Consider the following 24,170-nt stretch of genomic DNA (forward strand, 5'->3'; position numbering starts at 1 on the left):
TTCTGACCAATGTCAAGATATTAGTGAGAGACTTCTCTGGTGGGCTGGCTTTATTTCATTATGCAAACCAATGGAGCCCAGTAGCCCACTGTCAGTGGTGATGGATGCTAAGACACCTCTCGTCTTTGCTTTTTATATTTTAATTTTTTCTATAAAATACTCATCCAACTTATTTCTTTTTCATCTCATTTATACGTGCTTCTTGCTTTTAACTATGAATCCACATATATAAACTAAATAGAAAGAAAAAAATAAAATAAAATCCCTAAAAAATTATTAAGGAACATAAAGTTAAAAATTATCAGAAGAAACATAAAGTAGAGAGAATGATGATATATTAGATAGCTTTGGATTCACTTTTATCCATTTTTTAAGTAATTTTAATGTGTTCAATAAACCTATTCAAATGAAACTAAGAAAATTGAACGTGAGTGTATTAAAACTCATAATCTAAAAAAATTCAATTAATTTTTAGAATATATTTAATTAATTCAATTGAGAAAATTTATTAACCGACCAAGACTATGGTAGTAACATTGGAGCTATGCATTAAAATAGTGACAACTCTTGGATGCACTTATCATTTTGCAATCAGAATTGGCTCACTAGTCATTCCAACCCACCCATAGGCTTGGTGGAGTTCCCAATTGCACCATGAGGCAAGGGGTCTAGTGGTTCTAATGGCGCTAGACTTTCTTTTTTTTTTTTCCAATGTTACCATCAATTTTGTTTTTTATTTTCTTTTTTACCATTCATGTTATAGTTGAGCTACCAAAATGTCTTTGCGCGTAGTAGTTATACTTTTTCTTTTCTTTTCCTTTTGTCTTCTACTCCTATGTGTAAAATGTATAAATATTATTTTTAAAATAAATTTTTTATTTTTTTAAAAAATAAAATTAACGCATGAGAATAAAATTCTCATAACAAATAATTTCACAATTTTTAACTTTGAAAAGTTCAAGTGTATTTCAAATTACTATACATAATCTTTTTTATTAATTATTTGTTAATATAAAATAATATGTTAATACTTTTAACTTATTTTTACTAATTATTAAATTAAGAATTATGTTAATATAAAATACAAAATATACATTAGAAAATTTTATTCATATACTTTCAACTTAATAAATTTTTTTTAAAGTAGCATCAACTCATTTCATCAAATGAGAGAAATCCTACGCATCGCACCTCATTGCTATCCTTTTTATTTTATTAAATACACATTTTGTCTCATGGTTGAATTATGAATCTTATTGTCATTATTATTTTCAACGTGTATACCATATGATATCAAAAATTAGATTTAAGGTTTATAAGATTAAAATAAACAAAAGATTAAGATATGATATGAGAAGGAGAAGCATAAACAGGTGGTGTAGGAGAATGAATAAATATGATCACAAGATTATACTTAGATCCAGGGTCGGCCCTTGGGTGAAGCCACCCAAGCAAAGGCTTTAGGTCCCCAATTTGAGGAGGCCTCATTTTTAAGAAAGATTTATAATTTTATAATGATTATAATATAATTAATTAGATTAAAAAATATAAAATTTAAAATATATAAAAAATAATTAATAATTAATAAATTTTTTTATTATTTTACTTTTTTAATTATATGTCAAAAATTAATATCAATTTTTTATTATTTTATTATTTATAGAATGCTATTAATTCTTAACTATATTCTCTTATTTCCAATAAACTAACAGTTATATGTATTTAATCATCTTCAATAGTTTTTTTTCTCACTTATTTCTCTTATTTTCAATTAACGCATTTAATGATTTTCAACAACTATTTTTTTTCTATATATAAAATAAATTATTTTTTTTCAATATATAATATCTACTTTTTGAAATATTCCTTTCTCATTTACTCTTTCTTCCTTTAACTTCAATTTTTCTCAAAATAATACACAAGAAATCTGTTATTTTATTATCTTCATAAAGCTGTGAGCTTCATTTGCGATTTGTAATAAGTATTCAACAATTAGGTACTATTGTTCTAATCTTTATAGATTTTTTACTTTAATTTAGAGTTTATATTATATTGTTATATTATTTTTATTTTATGTGATAGTTGATTTATTTGAATTAGAAATTTTGATTGTTGATTTTATATTAGCTATTTAAAAAATATAAGATAATTCTAATAATTAAATATTTTTGTACCTCATGTCAAATCAAAAATATGAATCTGGTTATTCAAAGCTTAAAAAAAAAAAATTGAAACTTTAATATAATTAAGAACTTGATTATAAAAGTTTAATTAAAAATTTTGTATCTTAAAAAGTTAGAAGAATAAAATTTTAATAATTTTTTATAATTTCAATAAAAAAAATTTCATTTAAATATTTTAGTTTAGGCCATTGAACTTATTGGACCGCCCCTGCTTAGATCAACTAGACAAAAAAAAATTGTATATTTGCATTATTAATACGAGGAGTAAACTGCAAGTCGTCATTTATGTCAGGGGCACTTTCTATATTACGAAAGAAGAGGGTTAGTTATGTAAATTCGTAAAATCATTTTAATATATAAATAGACGCGAAATTTCTTTGCGTACTTGTGCTTCGTATTTCCACACACAGAAAAAAGAGGAAAAAAAAAAAAAGAAAAGAAAAGAAAAGAAAGGAGAAAGAAGCGAGCAGTGAGAGAGCAGCGTAGAGCCTGCTTCCGCCTCCGCCTCTGCTCCGCGTCCAGGTAATTTTCATTTTCTTCTTTCTTTATCTTCTTTAAATTTATTAGATTTTATACTTTGCTTCTTCATTTTCGTCTTCTCGTTATCTTAGAGTGAAATAGAAAATGAGAACCGAAAAGAATCGATGAATTTTTGAGTTTATTTGATAGATAGAAGGTTCCGGATCTAAATTTCGAAGAATTTTACGCTCCAAGCTTTCGATAGCCGAATTTGACGGATTTTAAAATCGCAATCCTCGAATTCGGTCCTCGTTCGAATGGGCTCTTTGTGACCTAGGTTTTTGGAGTACGGCTTTCTCTTTTCCTCTTTCTTTTTCTTTTTTAAATTTTCACTGTAAATGATAAATACTATGTTTTAAGCGCGAAAATTGTAAACTTAAAGATCAGTTATAGATATTCCCTTTATTTTGCGATTAAAAAAATCTCATTTTCATTGTGTTTCAGACGATTTTCCCTTTATTTTATGTATTCGATGAATTTTTTTTTTGTCTCTTTTGTTAATCTTTATTTTTCCATAGTAATTTAACATGCTACTTTTAATAAATTTCTTTTAGTGCTGATAACAGTATTCCCTTCCTTTTCCTTATTATCTTCAAAGTTTATACTAGTGTTTTTAATTGCTTTAATAAATCTTTGTTGATTGCTTATGGATAATTATCTGATACTAGCATTTATTCTTGTGATGGGCTTATACTATTCTGAACCAATGGGTGTAATATAGTCATTATTAAAAGGCCAATAAATTTCATTTTTTAATCTACAATTTCTCTGTATTGGTAATTCATCATTTCTTGTGTTGTTCATTGTTGATAGTGATTAATGATAGATTTCTTTTTTTCGGGTGTGTCAAAGGAAAATATGTACTTATGATTGCATTTGACTACGTCCTGTTTCCAATTAACTTCATGTTGCTACCTTATTGTTGAAAGGTTTTTTTTGTGGTTTTTATTTAGTATGTTGTAGGAAAGGTTGGGATACCATTAAAGAGAAATTGATTAGAAAGATGATGAAGTCATTAAAGTTGCTTTTACAGTAATTTTGATGTCAAAAAACCAGTTGACCTTGACCATCTCTAGAACCTTTATGGCAGATTTAGTTTTTGGTACAAGACAGAGCACCATGGCATGAGGATCTGTACCCTCTAGAACCTTTATGGGAGATTTAGTTTTCGGTGCAAGACAGAGCACCATGACATGAGGATCTGTACCCTAACACGCCCCACCCTTACCACTAGAGAGTTTCAATCTGTCAGGAAAAAAGTTTTATCTCTATTTCTTTGCAATGGGATGTTTCTGTTGGTTGTATGGTAATCAGGTTGAAATTTAAAATGTTAAGATCTTCAAAAAAAAATGTAAGATATGTAGTTAGGTAATGCTGAACATCTGAGTTTTCATTGTCATAGTAGATTTGTTGCAGTTTTTCATTAGGATGTCCTGGCTTTTTTGCTAACAAGTTCTGTGGTTTAGCATGTCTTTTAATTGGTCATCAACTGGAATTAAGGCATTGTTGAATGTTTGCTTAGGTGTATACCCACTATTATCAACCAGGGAGAAAATATGGAATGGGCATGGGGTAATAATTCCATATTGATCCGAACTAAACCATATGTTGAATGTTTGCTTAGGTGTTTCGTACACGTGACATTTTAAGTTCTGCATGTCAACATGATCTCTCACATTGTGTTATATTTCTGATCAGAATAATACTAAAAGGCTGGGTATGAAGAAATAAAGTCTTGCTCCTTCTATAGGGAGTTGTTTTTTGTCTGCGGTATCTTATTGTTGGGAGATATATATATATGGCGGGGATGTTACCTGGGGATTCCTCACATCATTCAACATCTGAGAGCGGGCCTTCTAGAAATTCTCAAGAAAAGCAGGAGGAAGTAGGTCGTTGGTATTTTTCAAGAAAAGAAATAGAAGAAAATTCCCCATCAAGAAGGGATGGTATTGACTTGAAGAAAGAGACGTACTTACGCAAGTCCTACTGTACATTTTTACAGGATTTGGGCATGAGGCTTAAAGTGTAAGTTCATTGTATAAATTCTGATGCAGTATTTTTCTGGTTGGATGCAACAAATGGGCTGATTTCTGCTGTTGAACTTTAATATGTTATTTATATTGGGTTCATTATTAGCCATTCTGATCATGATGAGCATCATTTATAACTGGGAAATAGAAAGTTAATGTGATTTTGTGCATGTTTTAATCATCTGTCTGTGTGCGTGAATGTCTGTTGTCATACGTATGATCAATTTATGTATAGAGTTTCTCCACTAAATTTATAGCATGAGAAAGGGAAGTAAATTCTAATATTTCTTTTAGGTAGAAAGTTTTAAAAATTGTGTACTTAACATGGTTATATCTCAATGTTCAAAAGACTGAGATGTTATTTACTGTAATGCCTATAATTGTTTCAGTGCTGCTATCTGCATGGAAAGTGGAACTTGAAATCTCTTTATCACAGTTTTGCAACAGAAAGAAATGATCTATATGATAGCTTTATGCTTTTAAAAATATACATATCTGGCATTCTTCTGTCATAGCTACTATATCATTTTAGGCAACATTGCCTGGTTTAGAGAGGATGCCTTTTGAGAAGCTATCTTTGGATTTCTATTGCCTGCTGCAGTGAAATAATCTTGACAAATAGTTGTTTGGAAGCAGACTGATGCAGGAGGTGGTCTTGTTTGTGCAGATCGGCACATGTGTGTGTCTGTCTGTCAGTCTGCCATTCTTTGCCTTCTTTGTATTCACGTGCTTTATCGCTAGCAAGAGCTACTCATGCTCATAAACGTGTGAACGTGTTGTTTGTGCACGTGCATGTATGTGTGGTGTGTGTTTGTGAATATCTATCATTCTTTGTCTGGTTTTGGCTTTATATTTCTGGAAAAGGTGTTCTCATAAACAAAAATGGTTGTTAGTTGAGCAGGGCATTTCATGTCTGAATAGGTCTAATCTATCAACAGTTGATCGAACCCTGAGAGCATACTGATGTAATTATTTTTGTTCTTTTACTGTTAATAATCTCATGGGTGAAAGGAGTTGTTTTGACATTTAGTTGTCTAATATTACTATGTTGTGTTCTCACAAAGATCTCCACTTCTGATATTACATGTATTGATAAACACGTGGATATTTATTGGCTCAGATTGAATGAACTTAACTGAATTTCTTACCTGATACAGGCCCCAAGTAACAATAGCCACAGCAATAATTTTTTGTCACCGGTTCTTCATTCGACAATCACATGCAAAGAATGATAGAAGGGTGAGTTGTTATTCTCATTTTTCTGGTGAATTTGTTGTTAAAATTTGGTTGGCCTTCTTTATTTAAGGTAAATCTGTTTACTCTAAACATTTCCTTTTAGAAATCCAAGCATTCTCTATATTTTGAATCCATTTCATTATGAAGTTTTATCCATTTTGCATTTTGTTTTTGATGACATAGTGTTGGTATACCTGCTAGATTGATTGAGGGGTGAAACTGTGAAAAGTGTTATGATAGAAGCTGTAAACGTAATTTCTTTTGTTAACTTTACTTACGATTGTATTTCTGATGGAGAATTTTCTTGTAAGAAAGAGCGTTGAGTGGAAAACATTTGTATCTTCTTGTGCTTAACTTCATTTGTTTGCTCAACAGACCATTGCTACTGTGTGCATGTTCCTTGCTGGGAAGGTTGAAGAGACGCCTCGCCCATTAAAGGATGTTATTCTTGTTTCCTATGAGATAATACACAAAAAGGATCCTGCTGCAGCCCAGAGGATCAAACAGAAGGTGTTCTTTTAATTAATGGTGTTTTTGCCAGTTTATTTGTATTCCACTTTCTGATGCTTGAGTTGCCGCTTTTCCTCCATGTCATATCTCTTGCTCCCTGACATTTGCTATTTATTTCTAACCTAACTCTCACTTGCCATTCCATTTGTGCAGTCTTTCTCATTTCCTTTGCTCCCCTGTTTATTTATTTATCTTTTTCACTCCTTTTCGTATTCCTCGGGCATATAAGACTGACCCCACTAGTTATATTTTCTTCTTATAAAAGTGAACAAGCTAAAATCCCATGTATGGTTCAGTGTGAGGATTTTACCTTTGAGATATTAGTTCTCACATAACAATTGTTCAATCTGTTGATTATTGGGTGAAATATTGCCAATGTGTGTAAAATACTTGGCAGAGACATAACTTGTCAGTATTTTGGCGTGTTTGCTTTCCTTCTGTCAGAATTTATTCTTCTGTCCCTCTTGAACTCAAAATTCTTGCTCAGAATCCACTTTTTTCCTCCAACAGCTGTGTCCTTGGTAAAATATCTCCCTGCTACCTCACTTTTTTTTTTTAAATTATTTTTAAAATATAACATTTCTTATTACTTAGTTATTATTGTTATTTTTAAATTTTTATTTGCATAATTTTAGTTATTATTGTTACTCATTAGTGTATATATGTGTTGCAGGAAGTGTATGAGCAACAAAAGGAGCTAATTTTACTTGGGGAGAGGCTTGTACTTGCCACTTTGGGTTTTGACCTCAATGTTCATCACCCATATAAGCCTCTTGTTGAAGCAATAAAGAAATTCAAGGTTGCACAGAATGCTCTTGCTCAAGTTGCATGGAATTTTGTTAATGATGGGTATGTGTAAGCGGTGTTTCTTCAAGTTTTTAATATGATCTCTTCCTTCTGTTCTCTTTTGACACACTGCAAAGCGGCTTGCAGGCTGAGGACGTCGCTCTGCCTGCAATTTAAGCCCCATCATATAGCAGCAGGTGCCATTTTCCTTGCTGCCAAGTTCCTCAAAGTGAAGCTTCCATCGGATGGTGAGAAAGTCTGGTGGCAAGAATTTGATGTCACCCCACGCCAGTTGGAGGGTAGGTGTCCTCTTCATTGCTTTGTAATAAAGATTTTGTGGATACGATTGGACAGTTAAATGGCTTCCTGACACTGATATTGCTTGTGGTTGCTTGCTTATAGCATTTGTCAAATGTTGCTTCTCTTAAAATTGACTGACCAAATACAGGATTATAATTATCTGTTTGATGTAATTCCTTTGGTTTTGGTGGGCAGTCTGCTTATTGCCATGTTGAGTGAAATGCCCTGGATTTTACTCTGATAGCTTTGATGTCCTTTTGTGTCTTTTTTCATGTGGCTTTAGTTGGCTATTTTACTTAGTCACTGGTGTTCTTTTATCTTGCAGAGGTTAGCAATCAAATGCTGGAACTTTATGAGCAAAACAGAGTACCCCCATCTCAGGGTAGTGAAGTAGAAGGAAGTGCTGGTGGTGGAACATCTCATCGAGCCCCAGCAAAACATCCTTCTGGAAGTGAGGACAAACAAATATCATCACGGTCAGCTGCTGACCACTCATCTGCAGACAATCATGGGGTGCCATCAAGAACTGCACAAAATCAAAGTAATGATAATGGGAGTGGGGAGATGGGCAGTGTTATTACTGATCACAAGATGGATATGGAAACAAAGGATAATCAGCATCCTGAGCAATTGCCCCAGAAGGAGAACTTGAGGGAAGTTTCAAATAAATCTAGGTCTGGAATGGAGCGAACTGGGGGAGAAGACCATGAAAGAACTGGTGGAAGAAATGAAATTGCAGAAACAGGTGAGTGGAGAGATGATGGAGCATCACGTAAGGCTAGCAGTGTGGTTGGGCGGAACTTGGACATGAGGGAAGGCCCCGTCGGCCAGTCCCCCAAAGAAGCTATTAAAATTGACAAAGATAAGCTGAAGGCTGCACTTGAGAAAAGGAGGAAGTCTCGTGGGGAAACAATGAAGAAAAAGGATGTAATGGATGAAGATGATCTCATTGAGAGGGAGCTAGAGGATGGGGTTGAATTGGCTGTTGAAGATGAGAAAATCAAGCGAGAACGTAGGCAGACCTGGTCTAGGAATGAGAATCTGGATCATGGAAAGGACCATGGGGAAATGGGAGAAGGGAACCACTTTGTTACAAAGGGGCAGTCATCTAGGGGATTTGAAGCAGAGGCTGCTGAAGAAGGAGAAATGCTGGATGATGCTTCTCCCATGGTGAACAGCCGAAAGAGAAAAGGTGGAAGCCCACCGGACAGACAGTTGGAAGGGAAGAAGCGGCATGAGTATATGTCAAGTTACAACCATGACAGCATAGAAGATGGGCAAAAGATGGGTCGGAGTAGTTATGCAGATAAAGAGCATAGAAGGCATGCACACGAGAATCATTTGTGAGGCAGTAACACGGTACCGTACGGGAGAGTGGGCGTGCATGATCTATCATATGAGCTTAGGGACACTAATGTCTGACCGTTGCTATTGATATTTGAACTTTGGTCACATAAATGGTCAGAATGATCCTTGGGAACTGAAACATTGCTGAAATGTACTTAAATTAGTTTGATTTTGATTGCCTAGTATGGCGCATATCTTGGCTGTAACAGAATGTTAGAATGAGGATACATCAGTGGCCACAATGGCAGGGGCATCAAGAGAAAGTAAAAGAGGCAGTTAATTTATTTAGTTCATATATAAACAAAAAAAAAAATTGAGCGTAGACAATTTCTATTATATCTCTTCGTACTTGGTCCCCCACCTTACATTCCTGCCTCCCCATTTTGTTTTCCTGGTCGGAGATAAGATGAGTTATTTGGTTGCAATTGGAACTCCCGAAGATGCCCAGGCTAATTGTTATATCGTGTTTAACTTGGGTTGGATCACTGATTCCCTGGAATGACTGCTACCTACTGATATACCTGTACATGATGTTGATCAACCCACGTAGTTGTGCATAAACTTTGGAACGGCTCTTTATCTTGCTGACTGGTCTGTTTGCACTTGGACTTGGTTTTCTTTTTATTGAATTGTGATTTGTGAAGGCGTTCATCTAAAGTAGCAATCAAATCCATAGGATGTAAATTGCCTTTGGTTGGGGATACAACTAGAAATGATTCAGGCACCTATACCTGCTACGCTATATTAAAATTGATTCCCGATTGGGACTGTAGCAATCTGCAACTGAGACTCAAATGCTTGCCACGGGGCCAATTCTTTTTGTTTTGAAATTGGTATTATTATTATTATTATTATTATTATTTGTAATTAAAAATAAGAATTTTTTTTTTCTTAGATGAATAAGATATTAATAAAAAAAATAATTCCAAATAGAACAAAATAAAGTTTTGAATAATTGAAAAAAGATTATAATAAAATTTATTAAATATATTAAGGTTTCAAATAATTAAAAGAATTTAGAACATATGTTATCAAGCAATTAATATTTTTATATGAAGGGATTTGAATTCAAATTTTCAAATGAAATAGACTGATCATCAAATAAAAAATCAAGTAATTCATATTTTTCTAGTGAAAAATGAAGTCAGGGGCAGTTTATATGCCAAGGACTAGAGCATATATAGCAATTCCCATGGTTGTTAAACTAAATAAAAATGGCTGCAATGCGAATGAAGTTGTGTCAGTGATGTTAGTGACGCGTGTAGAGATATCACAACAGTAGCTCGTGTAGAGCACAGGATCAGAGGACAAAGTCTCTTTATCCAAACTTTTGAGAAGATAGATATAGAGGGAATCTGAAGCTCACAACCAAACCCCCTTAACCAATCGCAACCATCCAACTCAGCCTTCTTACTCTCTGCATCTTATCCTTCCTCCCACCACGAGTCTCTCCCTCCCAGAATCTAAAACCCATCCCTCCCTCCCTCCTCCTCTCTCTCCTTTCAAATCTCCCTCTTCATCATCAAAGCAAAAGAGGAACCCCAGAAATATAGAAGCCCAAGATGTCTCTTACAATCCCAACTAATCTCTCAAAACCGCTTTTGAAGCCAAAGCTAAACTCCCAGGTTACCCCCAAAGTTTCAAGATCGTTGGTGGTGTGCTCAAGCACTCCATCCTCAGACAAGAGTTCGACATCACCCTCGGCTTCGCCGCTCCAAGCCTTCTCAGCTGCTCTTGCTCTTTCTTCCATTCTTCTTTCAGCTCCACAGCCTGCTGTAGCTGACATTTCAGGGCTCACCCCATGCAAGGAGTCCAAGCAGTTCGCCAAACGTGAAAAGCAGCAGATCAAGAAGCTCGAGTCATCGTTGAATCTTTACGCCCCTGACAGCGCTCCAGCTCTGGCTATCAAAGCAACCATCGAGAAAACCAAGAGAAGGTTCGACAACTATGGGAAATACGGGCTGCTTTGTGGCTCTGATGGGTTGCCTCATTTGATAGTGAACGGTGACCAGAGGCACTGGGGTGAGTTCATCACACCAGGCCTTTTGTTCTTGTACATCGCTGGATGGATCGGGTGGGTTGGAAGAAGCTACCTCATTGCTATAAGGGATGACAAGAAGCCAGCCATGAAGGAGATCATCATCGATGTGCCTTTGGCTAGCAGTCTGCTCTTTAGAGGCTTCATCTGGCCTGTCGCAGCCTACAGAGACCTTGTCAATGGTGACCTGATTGCCAAGGACGTGTAATCTCCTCAGGTCTGCCTATCTTCTCTCTCATTAAAATTTTCAAATTTAATTATTTATGTCGCATTACTTTATCATGAATCCTCAGCAATAACTTTTTTTTTTTTTGTTAACAACAATACATAATATTGTAGTAATTAACTTGTGATACATGTTGTCTTGAAATTCATGAGATAGAACGAAAGGGAATTGTAAAATCAGAAAATTTGCCTTGATTATTTGTTGTATTACCAAGGTATCAATGTTTCTATGTTTTTATTATTAAGATTGGAGCATTCCGATTGATGATAGTAGTTTATAGTAACTAATTGGGTGTATTAATTTGGTTTCTATTGTACTGTTTTTGGGCACAGAGATTGAATGGAACGAACACTGGGATGGTACGGAAGACGGTGTGCTTTAGACTGAATATTGTTTGTGGAAGGGAGGCATCTTGGGAAATTTCTTGTACTTAAAATGTAAATTTTTTTCTTACTCGAGTGAATGCAATGCTAGTGTTAAACATTTGGAGCTCATCAGCTTTCCATTTCAATCTTTTGTTATCCAAAGTCATGTGACTATATGTTATATAAATATCTCCTTGTAAACAGCAATCTTAGAATTCTATGTGCTCTTGTACTATCAGTTTAGATGTGGAGCATAAAATAGACATAATGTGGCAAATGTAGTTAGCAATAAGGAGCCTCTATCACCTCGTTATGGCACAAACCAAGTCAACAGACTGATAGAGGGCCAGGAACTTGCTCTGAACCCTAAATTTTAAAACCTAAATCATCAAAAGTTTAAAAAGCTTCTGAGGTAATCTACTTCGATATGGTTGCGAAGGAGAAGTTAAGGCCGCATCCTTTCAAATATCTTCGAAATTCTTCTGATGTAAAGAAATGCGGGACTTGTCTTTTCGTTGGTATTGAATTTTGTCTACGTGGGAAATTTTACTTTCTTCCATGCCAATGTTCTGTAAACACGGAGAGGCGATTTCCCCTTCAAGCTCATGCATTCCAGGGCCATTGAGTCCAGGCAAGTCCATTCATAACATTGGCATTCTTCTCAATTTACATACAATTTATAAAACTACATATATATAACTGGTGAAGATTATTATATACGTAGGTACAATTAGTTGATTAATTAAAGGTAATATACAGCCAATCCATTAGCAGCGAGGGCACCTGTCTTCTTTGCATTTGCAAATGTAATTGGCAAACCTGGATCTCGTCGTTAGCCCATCTTACTAGCCACTGCCCGCTGGTCTTGAGCCCTCTATGTTGGACCTTGACCTGACCTAAGTTGAAAACATGCAATTTGCTGTTATTTTCTTTTCGGTTCAGGTATATTGGACTACATACAAACCATGTTTGGGCCTTGATCATTCCAATAAATTCTTGAATTTTAGTCTTCCTAAAGCTAAGTGCATCCATGGGATTAAAATCCATATCAAACTAGTGATCCAAGTCTAATCACTGACCTAATAATTTTTTGAATCTAAATCATGTGACATTTAAAAACTTAAACTCAAGTTATTAATAATGATGAATTGTGATTGTTATATAAATTTTAACAATCATATTTATATCAGATGTGAGATATTACAATAATAGTGAATGTAACTCTATTTTAGATTAGATGGATTAAAAACAGAAAAAAGTGAGTTCAAATAAAATAAAAACACAAGCTCAAATTGGTTGGTTTACTGGAATCTAAATTCCAGCCTTGAAGTGGATGAAAAATGTCCTTTTCCTAGAGTTGACTTGAAGACATTGGGTAAATCACGGAGCATAAGTTATCTCTTGAATTCAAGTTAAAAATCACCTTCTTCGTGTTTAGACTTTAGAGTCCAAAAGATAAAATGCGGGTTTGTGGGTTAATTAGCCTGTCTACATCATAGCCAAGGGACATAATGAGAAGGGATTTGACTTGTAGAAGTCCGTAATGGTGAGTGCATCCACCAACCCCAAGCTTTCGAGGGGGTAGAGGAGAGGAGGGAGCAATCCTCATTCCTCATTCCAAATGCACCTGCCACTTCACTGTTGGTAACCCTAATGGGGAGCAAAAAGGAACGGGCACAGGTATGATTTGGGTCTGGTAAATTTGTCAACATTTTTTAGCTCATGGTAATTTCTTTTCTTTGGAAAGGTTAGATCGATGAGTGTAAACATTTGACAAGTTTACTGCAAGCTTGGCAGTTTTTTCTCCCAAATTTTGATCCTTTGTTTCATGACCAATCACTTTTCTTGCTTTTGTTTCAACATTAACGGTAAGGACATTGATCTTTTGATAGTATTGGCTTTGACTAATGAATCAATTATCACATATCCACAGTAGCATTTAGTCTCACTCTCACCCAAAGATATTGTTTTTTTTTTTTAAAAAAAAAAAAAGGCAAGGAAATCTAGTGCTAAGTAGGCTACCTAAGACCTACTGAAAATGAACTGATTTTTCATGTTCCATGGCTGTTCTCCTCTTTTAGTCCAAGTCAATATCATTTCTTCACATGATCCTTGATTGAACCAATAAGAAAAGATGTTCAGACACATACAGCTTAACAGCTCCGCTTAGAATAAAGCTACCTATCTTTGAAACTATAGGAAGTGGTTTTCTATTGAGGAGATCCAAATCCAATGTGCTTCTGTTTTCCTCCCACCTTAACTGTAAACAACTGGGAAAATATTCATGATTTTTCACCATTTTCAGTCTATAGGATAGACCGGATATAGACATGATTGGTTCAGGTTGGCCTTTCTGTAGAGTCCCATGCTGCATTATTTGACAGCACCCACATATGCAACACTTATTTTCTCCAAGCCCAACATGTTATTTAATTGATTGGATGGAAGGACATTAAAGTAGGCAAGCAGTCTACTCTACTACATAAGAGGGAGTGCATGCTAGCCACATTAACCACCCTAAACTGCTGACCTTTTGGTGAGATAGCTTCCATGAGCTCAATAAGATCTCATCATTACGGGTTTGATTATTGGGGAACCGAAAGAATTAATGTCACAAAAAGGAAGCCTAGCTTGATGCTAAGGAGTCTTCGACCAACTGAATCATGATGAATCACATATGCCAGCTGCTCCACAAGGCTTTCAAGGTGTTAATGTCTCTCTATGGTAAGAGAGCGATTTCCAACGTCTATTCAAAACGTTTTCTCCAAAAGTTTTCAACAAATGAACGTGAAAACAGCACCAAAATTGTCTTCTTTTGAATAGCTTGCTAGACTTTTCTTACGTACCGCCCGGCATACCTAAGTTTTCAAGTCCTTGGGTATTCTGTTGAAATTTTGAACTTTAATAAAAGTTGCAATAAAATTTCCATTAGCTCAAGCAATGGAATCCTTCAATTCCATTTTTTTCTTTCTCCCTTCTTTTTTGAGTTGAAAAATTCAGTTAAATAATGCCACAAATTAACCAGATAAATTAGGTGAATCCAAAGCTACCCCATTAGCCAAGGCAAAGAAGAGTAGATGAGAAAATTTATCAAATATTGATGGTGTTGACGTGCTCTATGTGGTAGGTAAACAAACACCACAAAGTATTATGCCAATGCTGAAAAATACAACCAGTCATCACATCAATTAGATAGAATGGAGAAATTCATGCACCAGCCTCAGTCCATTTATATAAAGTACTATTATAAATTACTCACTATATATATATATATATAAAGTTAAATTATATATGTACATTATAGTTAATGACGAAGACCCTTTTCAAACCAAAGTAAGCTAAATGACCTTGAACCACCACTCTAGCCGCCACAGCGCCACCGCTGCTGCCACCACCTCTCTTTTTCTCTACTCAAATCGCTGTATATAAAGGGATTATATTAAGAGGGAATTTAAGCATAGGGTGACAAAAATTTAGCCTAGATATGATTAAGCTAGCATGACCACATGGACTCTCCCAAGCTAGCATGGTCCACTACCATATCCACGTCAAACATGGGCTTGGCTTGTGAACCCATGAGCTTAGAAGAGGGTGACCCGCTATTACTTGGGCTTGCTGGGCCAAAACCATGATGTGAAAAGGATGCGGTCTGCCTCACCCGGAGGTGCACCACCTCTGCCTGTGCCAGCGCCAGTTGGGTTTGAAGGGCGTCTATCTGCTGCTGTAGCGATGATATGGCTCCGACACACCCGTAAACGGGATCACGGACCCTGGCGTTGGCCTCATAGACCATGCTACTAACCGCGTCGCCCCGCTGGTGCACTGGCAACTCCTGCAAGTTCAGCTAAATTTTGTCAGATATGCAGGGCCCAAAAGGGAGGGAAAAGAGCAGTAGTCATCGGGCGGAAGTTAAGGCCCATGGGCCTGAAACCGAAACTAGTATGAGGTCTGGGTGACATCATCTTAATATCTCTTGCCTCGCGTCATTTTCTATGTTTTAGTATTAAATTGAATTTGCCAACAGTCCAATAGTAGTATTCAGCACAAAAAGGCATTTTCTTTTACTTTTTTATTTTTACTGGGTGATTCCAGGGCGCCAACTTCTGATTCGTATGTTACTTGGTGGCCTCTCCATGTTGGCACCGAGCTTGCTTTTGGGGCAATAGATTTAGGTGACTCAATTCTTTAGTTATATTTTAATACGAATGGGATCTCTTGGGTGAAAAGACTATTTTATCCCTACTTGGGGGTATACCTATATATATTCAATCGAAAACAGAGGTGGTCAAAGAGATATTTGCTTGTAATTTTCGTTAGAAAAGCAACTAGGAGACATCTTCACGTGATCCCCAAACAGCCCTCAGAAATTCAAGCAGAAATGAGAAAAGCAAACTCATTCTAAATGTTCTTAATTAAATACACTTGTTTTTACCAATCTCAAACGCTCTTGACAAAGCATAACACGTGTTTCGAGTAATCAAATAGCTAAATAAGTGATTTTCAGCTCATTAATCTTTGACAGTTTGAAATCTAGCTAGGTCCTAGCTAGAGAAGTTCAAAAAGAAAAGAATGCAGCAAGTTCTTGGCATTACCTGGAGGCTCTCTAGGGACGGGTAGTGTTGACAAATTTGGGTTTCGTCTCAAACAAAAGATACCATCTACTTAGAAATGAAGTAAACAACTGACTGGGCTAATCTTTGTACCAAAAATTGAGACTTAACAGGGAAATTAATAACTGCATATGTTTGCCCCTCTAAATTCTAGACATCACCAGAATTGCTTTCGCTAATTAGTGCCAGCCTCATTCCCCTAAGGAAGGAATAGGAAAAAAAAGAACAAAAAGATTTATTTTTCACCAAAACCCTTTAATTAGGAATTAATTTCTCTCAGAAGTACTTCAATAACAATGACTATTTTAATCTGCTCAATTCTGATATATTAGTGTCAAGTAATAAAGTTAATTAAGTCATAGCTGCGGGCAAGCTTCAAGGCAGAGTCTTAAAGTACTATAGGAACGTAGAATGAAATAAATTTCCCATGGTTTAGAGAATTAATCTTAGTCAAATTAAAGCTTGAGAATCAAAGAAGTCATTTTTCTAAGCAAGAAGGAGCTCCCAAAGCTCACCCAAGTGTTTAGGTGAGAAAAAAACTTAGTAGTAATTTATAAGTACTAAGTGGTAGTAGAAACCTGTAGCATCTTGTTGACATTGCTAGCCCCAAACACCTTGTGCACGTTCGCAAACTTCTGGGGCTCATCAGCAGGGAAATAAGGAGCAAAAACACAGTCTTGGGCACACCTTCTCCTAAGAAGTTTGCATGCTGCACATGGTGACGCTGCGCCCTGCTTCCTGCCACTCTCCTTCATGGTTGCCACGTGTTTATAGCTAGGGATACACTCACTAATCTTAATACTGTCAATGAAAAAAAAAGTTCACCCCTACTTTAATTCGTAGAGTATCTTTTTTTTTTTATTTTGTTTTTTCTTGGTGATTAGTAGAAGCTGAAGGGCAAAAGAAAGAGAAAGCTGGTGAAGAAGAGAGAAGGGAAGAAGAAGAAGAAGAAGAAGAAAAGTAGCCAAAGAGAGAAAGATTGATGGTGAAAAGAGAGTAGGGGAGGGAGGGCTTGAGGGTAGGAAGTGGTGGTATTTAATAAGCAAAAAGGTCAGTACATCTGAGATGGACCCCATTTAAGAAAACCCTTTAGATTTTGGTAGACAAAAGACATCTCCCATGACATGACAACCTTTGGCTTCATTTTTCCAAATCTTTTATACATTTCTATAAACTTTTCTATATAATTATATTATATTCTTTTCTTATAGATAAAATGTATTCAGGATAGTATCAAATAACACTCTAAAGTAATCCTCTCAAAACAAGATTATTAAATTTTGGATTATGCAACGAGATTTAAATGTATCCATTTGAAAGTTGTTATAAATTAAAGAGTAAATGGTATTTTTCATCAAACAATGACCATGATAATATTGAGGAAACTAGGGATATGATTTTTGGTCTTTTTCTTAATAGGATTTGCATAGAATGGGTTTAGCTCATTTGGTGGGTCCCTAAAATTTCATTCCATGTTAACCCTCTCTTTTAAGTAGTGTGAAAATGATGCATGTGCATGCCTAGGAGCATATGCTAATTAATGAATATTTTCAACATTAATCATGATACTAGAGTTTGGCCAACAAAAAACAAATATTTATATATATTTTATGGATCCAATGCATGTTTAGAAAATTCTCACTTCTTTTTTCCATCTTCTTTTTCTAAGCTTGTGTGAAACTATGGACTGGTTAGTCAAATGGGATATACTGAAGTGAGAATATATACTAAGATTTATTTTGTTTCATGAAGACGTAGATTTTTGAAACAAGAGATTTGCACTCCTAATTATTTAAGCAAATAATGCAAGTTATCTTGTACCAAAAGAAACAGCAGTGAGAGAGAAGAAAAAGTTATTGGAAAGCAAAATACTTTGACACATTCACTATCTTAGAAAAGTTGGGAAAGGGCAAAATTATGATGCTAGAATTTCCCGATTAATTAATTCAGATAAAAATAAAAAACATAGGATTGCTGATTGCATGCTGCAGCTGCACTAACAGATAAAATAATACTAATAATGAAAGAGCAATTTGCAATGACATGTTGGGAAATGCTTTAATTTAATCAAAAGCAGCACCTTCTTTTGGTCACAGAGGAAGTTTTGTTAGTTATACAGTGCTTTACTTTTTTATTTATATATATATATATATACATAACAGTTAATAAACATGATGCATTGGCCTGTCAACTTAATGATGATATGATGAGATTAATTTACTAATGAAATACAAATTTAATTAGAGGTTGTTTAAGAAAATTATTCTCACCTGTTTCTCAATCGTTCTATATATTGCTTTAAAAATAGTAACCCGATTTAGTGCAAACATGCGTACGTCCAGGTTATATTCCCACGAGCCAATAATTTCAAGACATAAACGAAAGTAGAGAGTCAATAATTCCGGCTTAGAGGATACAATATTTTTTTGACTTTTTTATAAGCATATATATGGAACTTTCTTCTTTTTTCTGAAACCTACGGCCTTATCTAGCTCATACATGATAATTTTACCTTTTGACTACATGTCATATAAGCAGCTATTTTGGCCTGCAAAAGTAGAAGCAAAATGTTTGGCATTCGAATTTAAAATTTTCACAAAAATTATATTTTTTTTGACACTCAACTTTTCTATTCAGTTCAATATTTCCCTTGATTTCATTTATTCTTATTTTTACTGGATCAAATATTTTTTTATTTTATTTATTTTTCATCAAAATTTATATTAATATTTTAATATAAAAGATTGAAACAATCTACTTATTTTTGAATTTTTGCAAAAAAAAAAAATTGTTATGTAATTTAATTTTGGAGAATTTTTATAACTTAAAAATACAAGGGCGGGCATATCGGCATCTAGAATGCAGCCTTTTTATCTTTCCGTACGTCCTTACTTTTAAATTTGCCGTTTCAGCTCTAAGTTGCAAGTGCATTAGTGAACAGGCAAAGTAGGAATTGCAATTGATGACAGCCAACTTTTCAACAGTGATTTTTTTAAACTTTTTTTGTTAACTTTCTTTTTCCATATTTTGACTGTGCTTAATTTGTTTTACAAATTTATAATTTACAGTAAATGGTATGTACATCATGACCATGAGCTTCCACACTCAAATATATATACCCCCACTGCAAAATAATGATATCTACTTGTTATGATTAATGTGTTAATGGGTTTGAGCAAAATTGAAGTAATTAGTGCCTTAACACTAATTAAACCAACATAATCATGGGTATCTACTCATTATCATGAAGTTATATCTGATTGGATAAGATATTTTACTATACCACTTCAATTGGTAAATGTAAATACACATAGTCAAGTGGATTTTGTCAACGTGTAATGTTTCCAACTTAGAAGTGCTTGTATAAGAAACTTTGTAAGTGCTCTTTTGAAAATTGATAGTCCATAGATTGGCTATAAAATTCAATCTTTTGCCTTTTAAAAAGTAAACAGGAAGGATAAACTTTAAATTAAATATATAGCTGGCTATTTTCAGCCTTCATTTTTCCTTTGTCAGGTGAAAAATCAAATTATACAAGAGCAATTAATAAACAAATAAATGCAAAATGGATAAAGTTTCAAAAACTGTTGTTGTAGACCAGGAGGCAGGCAAGGCAGCCGCAGCTTGTCTACTTATCATGTTTTGGTATAAATGGCTGGCACTGTTACTTGATCATCGGTATGTTTCCAACGAGAATAATGGTTCCTTTTAATGTGGAATCCAAGCATTCAAATTATATAATCAATGCATGGTTTCCTTTGACTTCCGCCCAAGATAAAAAAATTGCCTCATGTCCCTACATATTTAAAAGATGCAATACGATTGGTTACTAGAAGAATTAATTCGACATCAGTGCTTTAACCTAAAACTCTCGTATTGAAGATATTGGTGTACTAAATATAATCTACATATATAGTTTCAAACAAGGGGTAAAAGTAAAATTTTTCAACAATTTTGCTTCTCTGTAAATAAAAGAAATCTAACCCTATCACAAATATAAAATTTTCATCACTACCATAATTAGTGTCCTATAACACCATAACAACGCAAAATCTTTTCTCGATTTTAAGTTATAAAAAGGGACAAGATACAAGGAGTTTTGGTAAGGGCCACGTTCAATGAACTATAACTAGATCTGATAAACTTAGATACGATATGGATCGGGTGCATAAATAATGTGGAAGGAACGATATCTCGAGCTGTAAACACGTTTTAAAGTTCACCACCTAATGGATGCATGAACATTGATGTTGATGGTAGTTGTGTAAAAGAGAATCCGGGTAGTTCATGCGCGGCAGGAGTGATGAGAAGCGCTAAAGGTGAGTAGGTAATTACAGGTTTTGCTTATGGTGTGGGTTGGTCGGACATCTTGACTGCTGAGCTTCCGCCTATTTATTATGGTTTGCCATCAAGGTCAAATCTACATCTAAGCCAGTGAGGGTAATTCTGAAAATTGATTAGTATTTGTCAAAAAATAATACTATAAGTATCAAGTTTTAGTATACTCTAACACTACTGTGTATGGTTTTGCATTCACTCTAATTGAAGAACACAAAGCAAATATAGATACTCTGACACAATAAAGTATATAGTATACTCGGTATACATATGAGAATCAAGCTTGTGAAAATTTACCTTCGTTGAAGAGATCAATCCGAGATCAGATCCTTCTGTGTTTGTAATTAAATTGAAATTGTGACTTGCTGTCTATTATTTTAGATCTGATTCGCAGGTTATTGTTATAGAAAGTGTTTAATTTCCTTTCTCTCTACGAGCTGCATTGTGATTTTAATTTGTGTGATTTGGATGTATTTTCCTTTCCAGCATCTTTCATCAAATTTGAAAGAATTTTCAAAAAATTTTGAGTGTTTGTACACCTTAGTTAGTTAGATGGTAGGATTGTACTACTCCCTTGTACAAAAAAAAAAGACTAATAAATACCAGTTTCATCAATATATAAGAAGAAAATTGTTAAAGAAAACAACTTTATTAATAAAATTAAAAATATTAAATACCTATTTTATTCTCAATTAATTACCTCATCACGTTGACAACAAAAATTATCAGTTGAACTCAAATGGGTGAAGTATTAAATTTTCCTCAAGTTAATCAATTTTTGTAAAAGGGAAAATAAAATAATAATAAAATCGTATAATAATTGCACATTATAATAAGACACCAAAACTTTAGGTAGGATGTACCTGAATTATTTTTTAATGCATGCCCTTGTAAAGACAAACAAGCAAACATGCTCTATCTCTACTGCATTATTGCTCTGGTAAATGGAGAGGAAGCACGTGCACATGCCAGGTCAGAAGAGATGTTCTAAAATCTGAATCCTAGTTTGGGAGGTGGGCAGTTGAGTGTGGTACCGTCGGCAAATTAAGATATGCCTCTTGGCTCCTTCTTCTATGTTTTGAAACTTAAACTCGTTCAATGAATCAATCAATCACCAAGCCCCATGTGTCTCTAGCCATTTTGGTCCAGGCATTAGGGGCTGCATTTGGCTCCATCTGGCATGCATCTATGGGCTGTTGCCTGTTTTCTTTTTCTATATTATAGTGATGGGTGCATTTTCAAACTGGAGTTGAGACACAGATTTCTTTTTCTTGTTTATTTTTTGAGAATGACAAAGATTTGGTACTGTGCCGACACCGGAACTTATCGACCTGATCAGAGCAAGATCTTTGTTTGGGTTTTTGTCACAGTTTCAATTAGAACGGGCGCTGAGTGTTCATATTACGAAGATATATAAAGATCCAATGAGAACCGGGGAGGCAGATGACATGGCATTCACTGTTTGCAACTATTGTACACACAACAAAATTCATTGAAGACTATACATAGATCATATTTAACAAGTTATGAACGTTTTGTACTGTTACTACACCGAATTAATCTGCGTCTTTCTTTCTTTTTTTCATAATTTGATTTTTTTAAATGTTCATTTTTTGCCGATTAATGATTTTTTATAAGCTTTTGGGTCGTTGGATCTTGTTCTTTCTTTTTTCCTCATAGAAGTGCATCTTACTTTTTGAATGAGGGATCACTTGTTAGTTTGGAGTGTGAATCTCAATGATCATGCCTTCTAGAATACTTGGTTTCCATTTGCTTTAAGGATAGCAAAAACAAAGAAAAGAAAAGGGCATGATCATCATGCATTATGTAGAGTAGCATCAATAGCAGAAATGTTCTACTTCGGTGCATGCCCAAATCATTCATGCCCACCAAAAGGGAAAGGTAGTGAAGACAAGAGAAGAATTAAACCAAGAAAAAAAAAAAGAAAAAACATAATGGGGAAATAGGAGATGGGGCCCAGTGACAAGGGAAACTCATAATGAGGTGCTCAATGCCAAAATCTTTGGTTAATGGATACAATAAGTATATATTGGTCAACTCTGGTCTCCTACCATTCGGTCAATGAATGTCCTTTAAGATCACTGATTAGGGCTCCACTGCCCTAGAGAACAAAAACTCAATGAGAGTTGAAAATTGTGTCAGACCAAGAACGGCAATGGAAAATGAGGATTAGGACCATTCTATTATTATATTGCATTTGGTGTAGTGTCATTTTCTTTTCGATAGCGTAATTTTAATAAGCCCTTGATTATTATCATGTCGCGGTTAGAGAGTGTCGCAACTAAAGCCATTTTCTCATGGCGGCAAATTTAGGCATTTGTCGGTTAATGACTTTTCAAATTGGGTTTCTGGGTTCAATCTTTACCCCTTTTGGATAAAATAAACTTTGACCATAAAGTTTTGTAGTTAATACTTATAATAATATAAGGAAGAAGCTAGAAAAACTTTAGAAAGCAGAGAAGTATTTATCTTTAGTTGGCATTACTTCGATTTAATCGAAAAGCTGATTAAACAAGCAATGATCTTCTAATGTGCATGTTAATGTGTCTAATCATAGAAATCTTTTTATATGACCTACCCTAGCCTAATTGAGAGACAATCTGAATATAAGATCCAAGAAAAGGGGAAAGATCCACAGTAAGTTCAAATTTTTATGAAGGATTTCTAATTTGGTAGCTTCATTTCACCATGCAAAGAATTAAAATTAACCAATTGTTTGAGCCCAATGTTACGCCGATAAATATCTTTTAAAATTATAAATAATGAAAATTGTCCCACTATAAAAGAGAATTGGACTTACTTAAAGTTTTGTTTGGTAAAGTTGAAAAAAATTTTTCAGGAAAAAAGTTCAATTTTTTCCCTCATTTAGAAAAGAAAAAACTTTTACAAATATAATGTTTTCCAGGTTAATGAAAAATTAAGTTAATCATCGTAAAATGTCTTACATTTGAGAAAAACTTTAGACATTTTTCCATCTGTCTTCTCTTCTTTTTGACATTGATCTCATCATTCTTAAGATTGATTCCACTTGAAAAGAATTGCCCTACCCTTCACAATTAAACAATAAAAAGCATCATTATTTTTTTTTTTCTTTCATCTCTTTATTTATTATTCTTCTTTCCAACAAAACATCGTTAATTATTTACTAAAATATTATAATATTTAATATACTATAAAATAATTAAGATCAATTAAAATTTTTTTATATAAAGTAAGAAATAAATTTTTCAAAGATGAAAATGTCTCATTTCTTTTAATTTCAATATATAACTTATTCACTTAACAAACTAACTTGTATAACAACATGATGAGAAATAAATAAATAAAAATGGATAACTATTATTTAGATAAAATAATTTTAAAATTAAAAATATATTTTTATGTATTGCATATTGATAAATATTAAAATTTTTATGATATGGTAGAAAATTGTTGACAATGGATAAGATAATTGAAATAATAAAAAATATTTTTGATAATTTATATAAATAATAAAAAATATTAAATTGTTTAATAAAATAGTTTACTAAAAATTTCTTTTAACAAATTATATTCAGATTATCAAATGGAACCTAAGATTAAAAATTTTGGACAAAAATAACCCAACTCTTTCGGTAATAAAGGGATTTCAAAGTCTCTTGGTTGGCCACATTCTTGGATG

The 24,170-nt window shown here is 34.1% G+C and overlaps 3 protein-coding genes across 4 annotated transcripts; 2 read left to right on the plus strand and 1 right to left on the minus strand.

Moving 5' to 3' along the window:
• Positions 1 to 2,571: 2,571 nt before the first annotated feature.
• LOC18596363 (Cyclin family protein) lies at positions 2,572 to 9,247 on the plus strand. The gene is made up of 7 exons (XM_007024786.3): positions 2,572 to 2,705; positions 4,401 to 4,727; positions 5,890 to 5,971; positions 6,344 to 6,478; positions 7,152 to 7,327; positions 7,412 to 7,563; positions 7,890 to 9,247. Exons 2-7 carry the CDS (start codon positions 4,501 to 4,503, stop codon positions 8,909 to 8,911), a joined length of 1,794 nt encoding a protein of 597 aa, XP_007024848.3. The 5' UTR covers positions 2,572 to 2,705; positions 4,401 to 4,500; the 3' UTR covers positions 8,912 to 9,247.
• A 1,122-nt stretch (positions 9,248 to 10,369) lies between these two features.
• PSAF (photosystem I subunit F) lies at positions 10,370 to 11,669 on the plus strand. Its single transcript, XM_007024787.3, has 2 exons — positions 10,370 to 11,166; positions 11,508 to 11,669. The coding sequence occupies exon 1, from the start codon at positions 10,474 to 10,476 to the stop codon at positions 11,155 to 11,157; it is 684 nt and encodes a 227-aa protein (XP_007024849.1). The 5' UTR covers positions 10,370 to 10,473; the 3' UTR covers positions 11,158 to 11,166; positions 11,508 to 11,669.
• A 3,099-nt stretch (positions 11,670 to 14,768) lies between these two features.
• On the minus strand, positions 14,769 to 17,163 carry LBD4 (LOB domain-containing protein 4). 2 transcript variants are annotated; one of them, XM_007024789.3, is made up of 3 exons: positions 16,729 to 17,163; positions 15,199 to 15,372; positions 14,769 to 14,959 (listed from the first exon to the last, which is right to left on the minus strand). In XM_007024789.3, exons 1-3 carry the CDS (start codon positions 16,903 to 16,905, stop codon positions 14,948 to 14,950), a joined length of 363 nt encoding a protein of 120 aa, XP_007024851.1. In that variant the 5' UTR covers positions 16,906 to 17,163; the 3' UTR covers positions 14,769 to 14,947. The 2 variants fall into 2 exon arrangements, with proteins under 2 accessions (XP_007024851.1, XP_007024850.1); XM_007024788.3 differs by having other exon boundaries at positions 14,769 to 15,372.
• Positions 17,164 to 24,170: the final 7,007 nt, after the last annotated feature.

Source organism: Theobroma cacao, chromosome 6, assembly GCF_053813885.1.
Source record: "Theobroma cacao isolate CCN51 chromosome 6, ASM5381388v1, whole genome shotgun sequence".
Classification (NCBI taxonomy): domain Eukaryota; kingdom Viridiplantae; phylum Streptophyta; class Magnoliopsida; order Malvales; family Malvaceae; genus Theobroma; species Theobroma cacao.

What these genes read in the sequence shown, in the direction of transcription:
- LOC18596363 (XM_007024786.3), top strand. Translation starts at nt 4,501, where the DNA reads ATGGCGGGGATGTTACCTGGGGATTCCTCACATCATTCAACATCTGAG. An exon ending in TGGAATTTTGTTAATGATGG is followed by an intron (nt 7,328 to 7,411) that starts GTATGTGTAAGC and finishes AGCGGCTTGCAG; the next exon opens with GCTGAGGACGTCGCTCTGCC. An exon ending in CACCCCACGCCAGTTGGAGG is followed by an intron (nt 7,564 to 7,889) that starts GTAGGTGTCCTC and finishes TTTATCTTGCAG; the next exon opens with AGGTTAGCAATCAAATGCTG.
- LBD4 (XM_007024788.3), bottom strand. Translation starts at nt 16,905, where the DNA reads ATGAAGGAGAGTGGCAGGAAGCAGGGCGCAGCGTCACCATGTGCAGCA. An exon ending in ATGTCAACAAGATGCTACAG is followed by an intron (nt 15,373 to 16,728) that starts GTTTCTACTACC and finishes CTGAACTTGCAG; the next exon opens with GAGTTGCCAGTGCACCAGCG.
- PSAF (XM_007024787.3), top strand. Translation starts at nt 10,474, where the DNA reads ATGTCTCTTACAATCCCAACTAATCTCTCAAAACCGCTTTTGAAGCCA.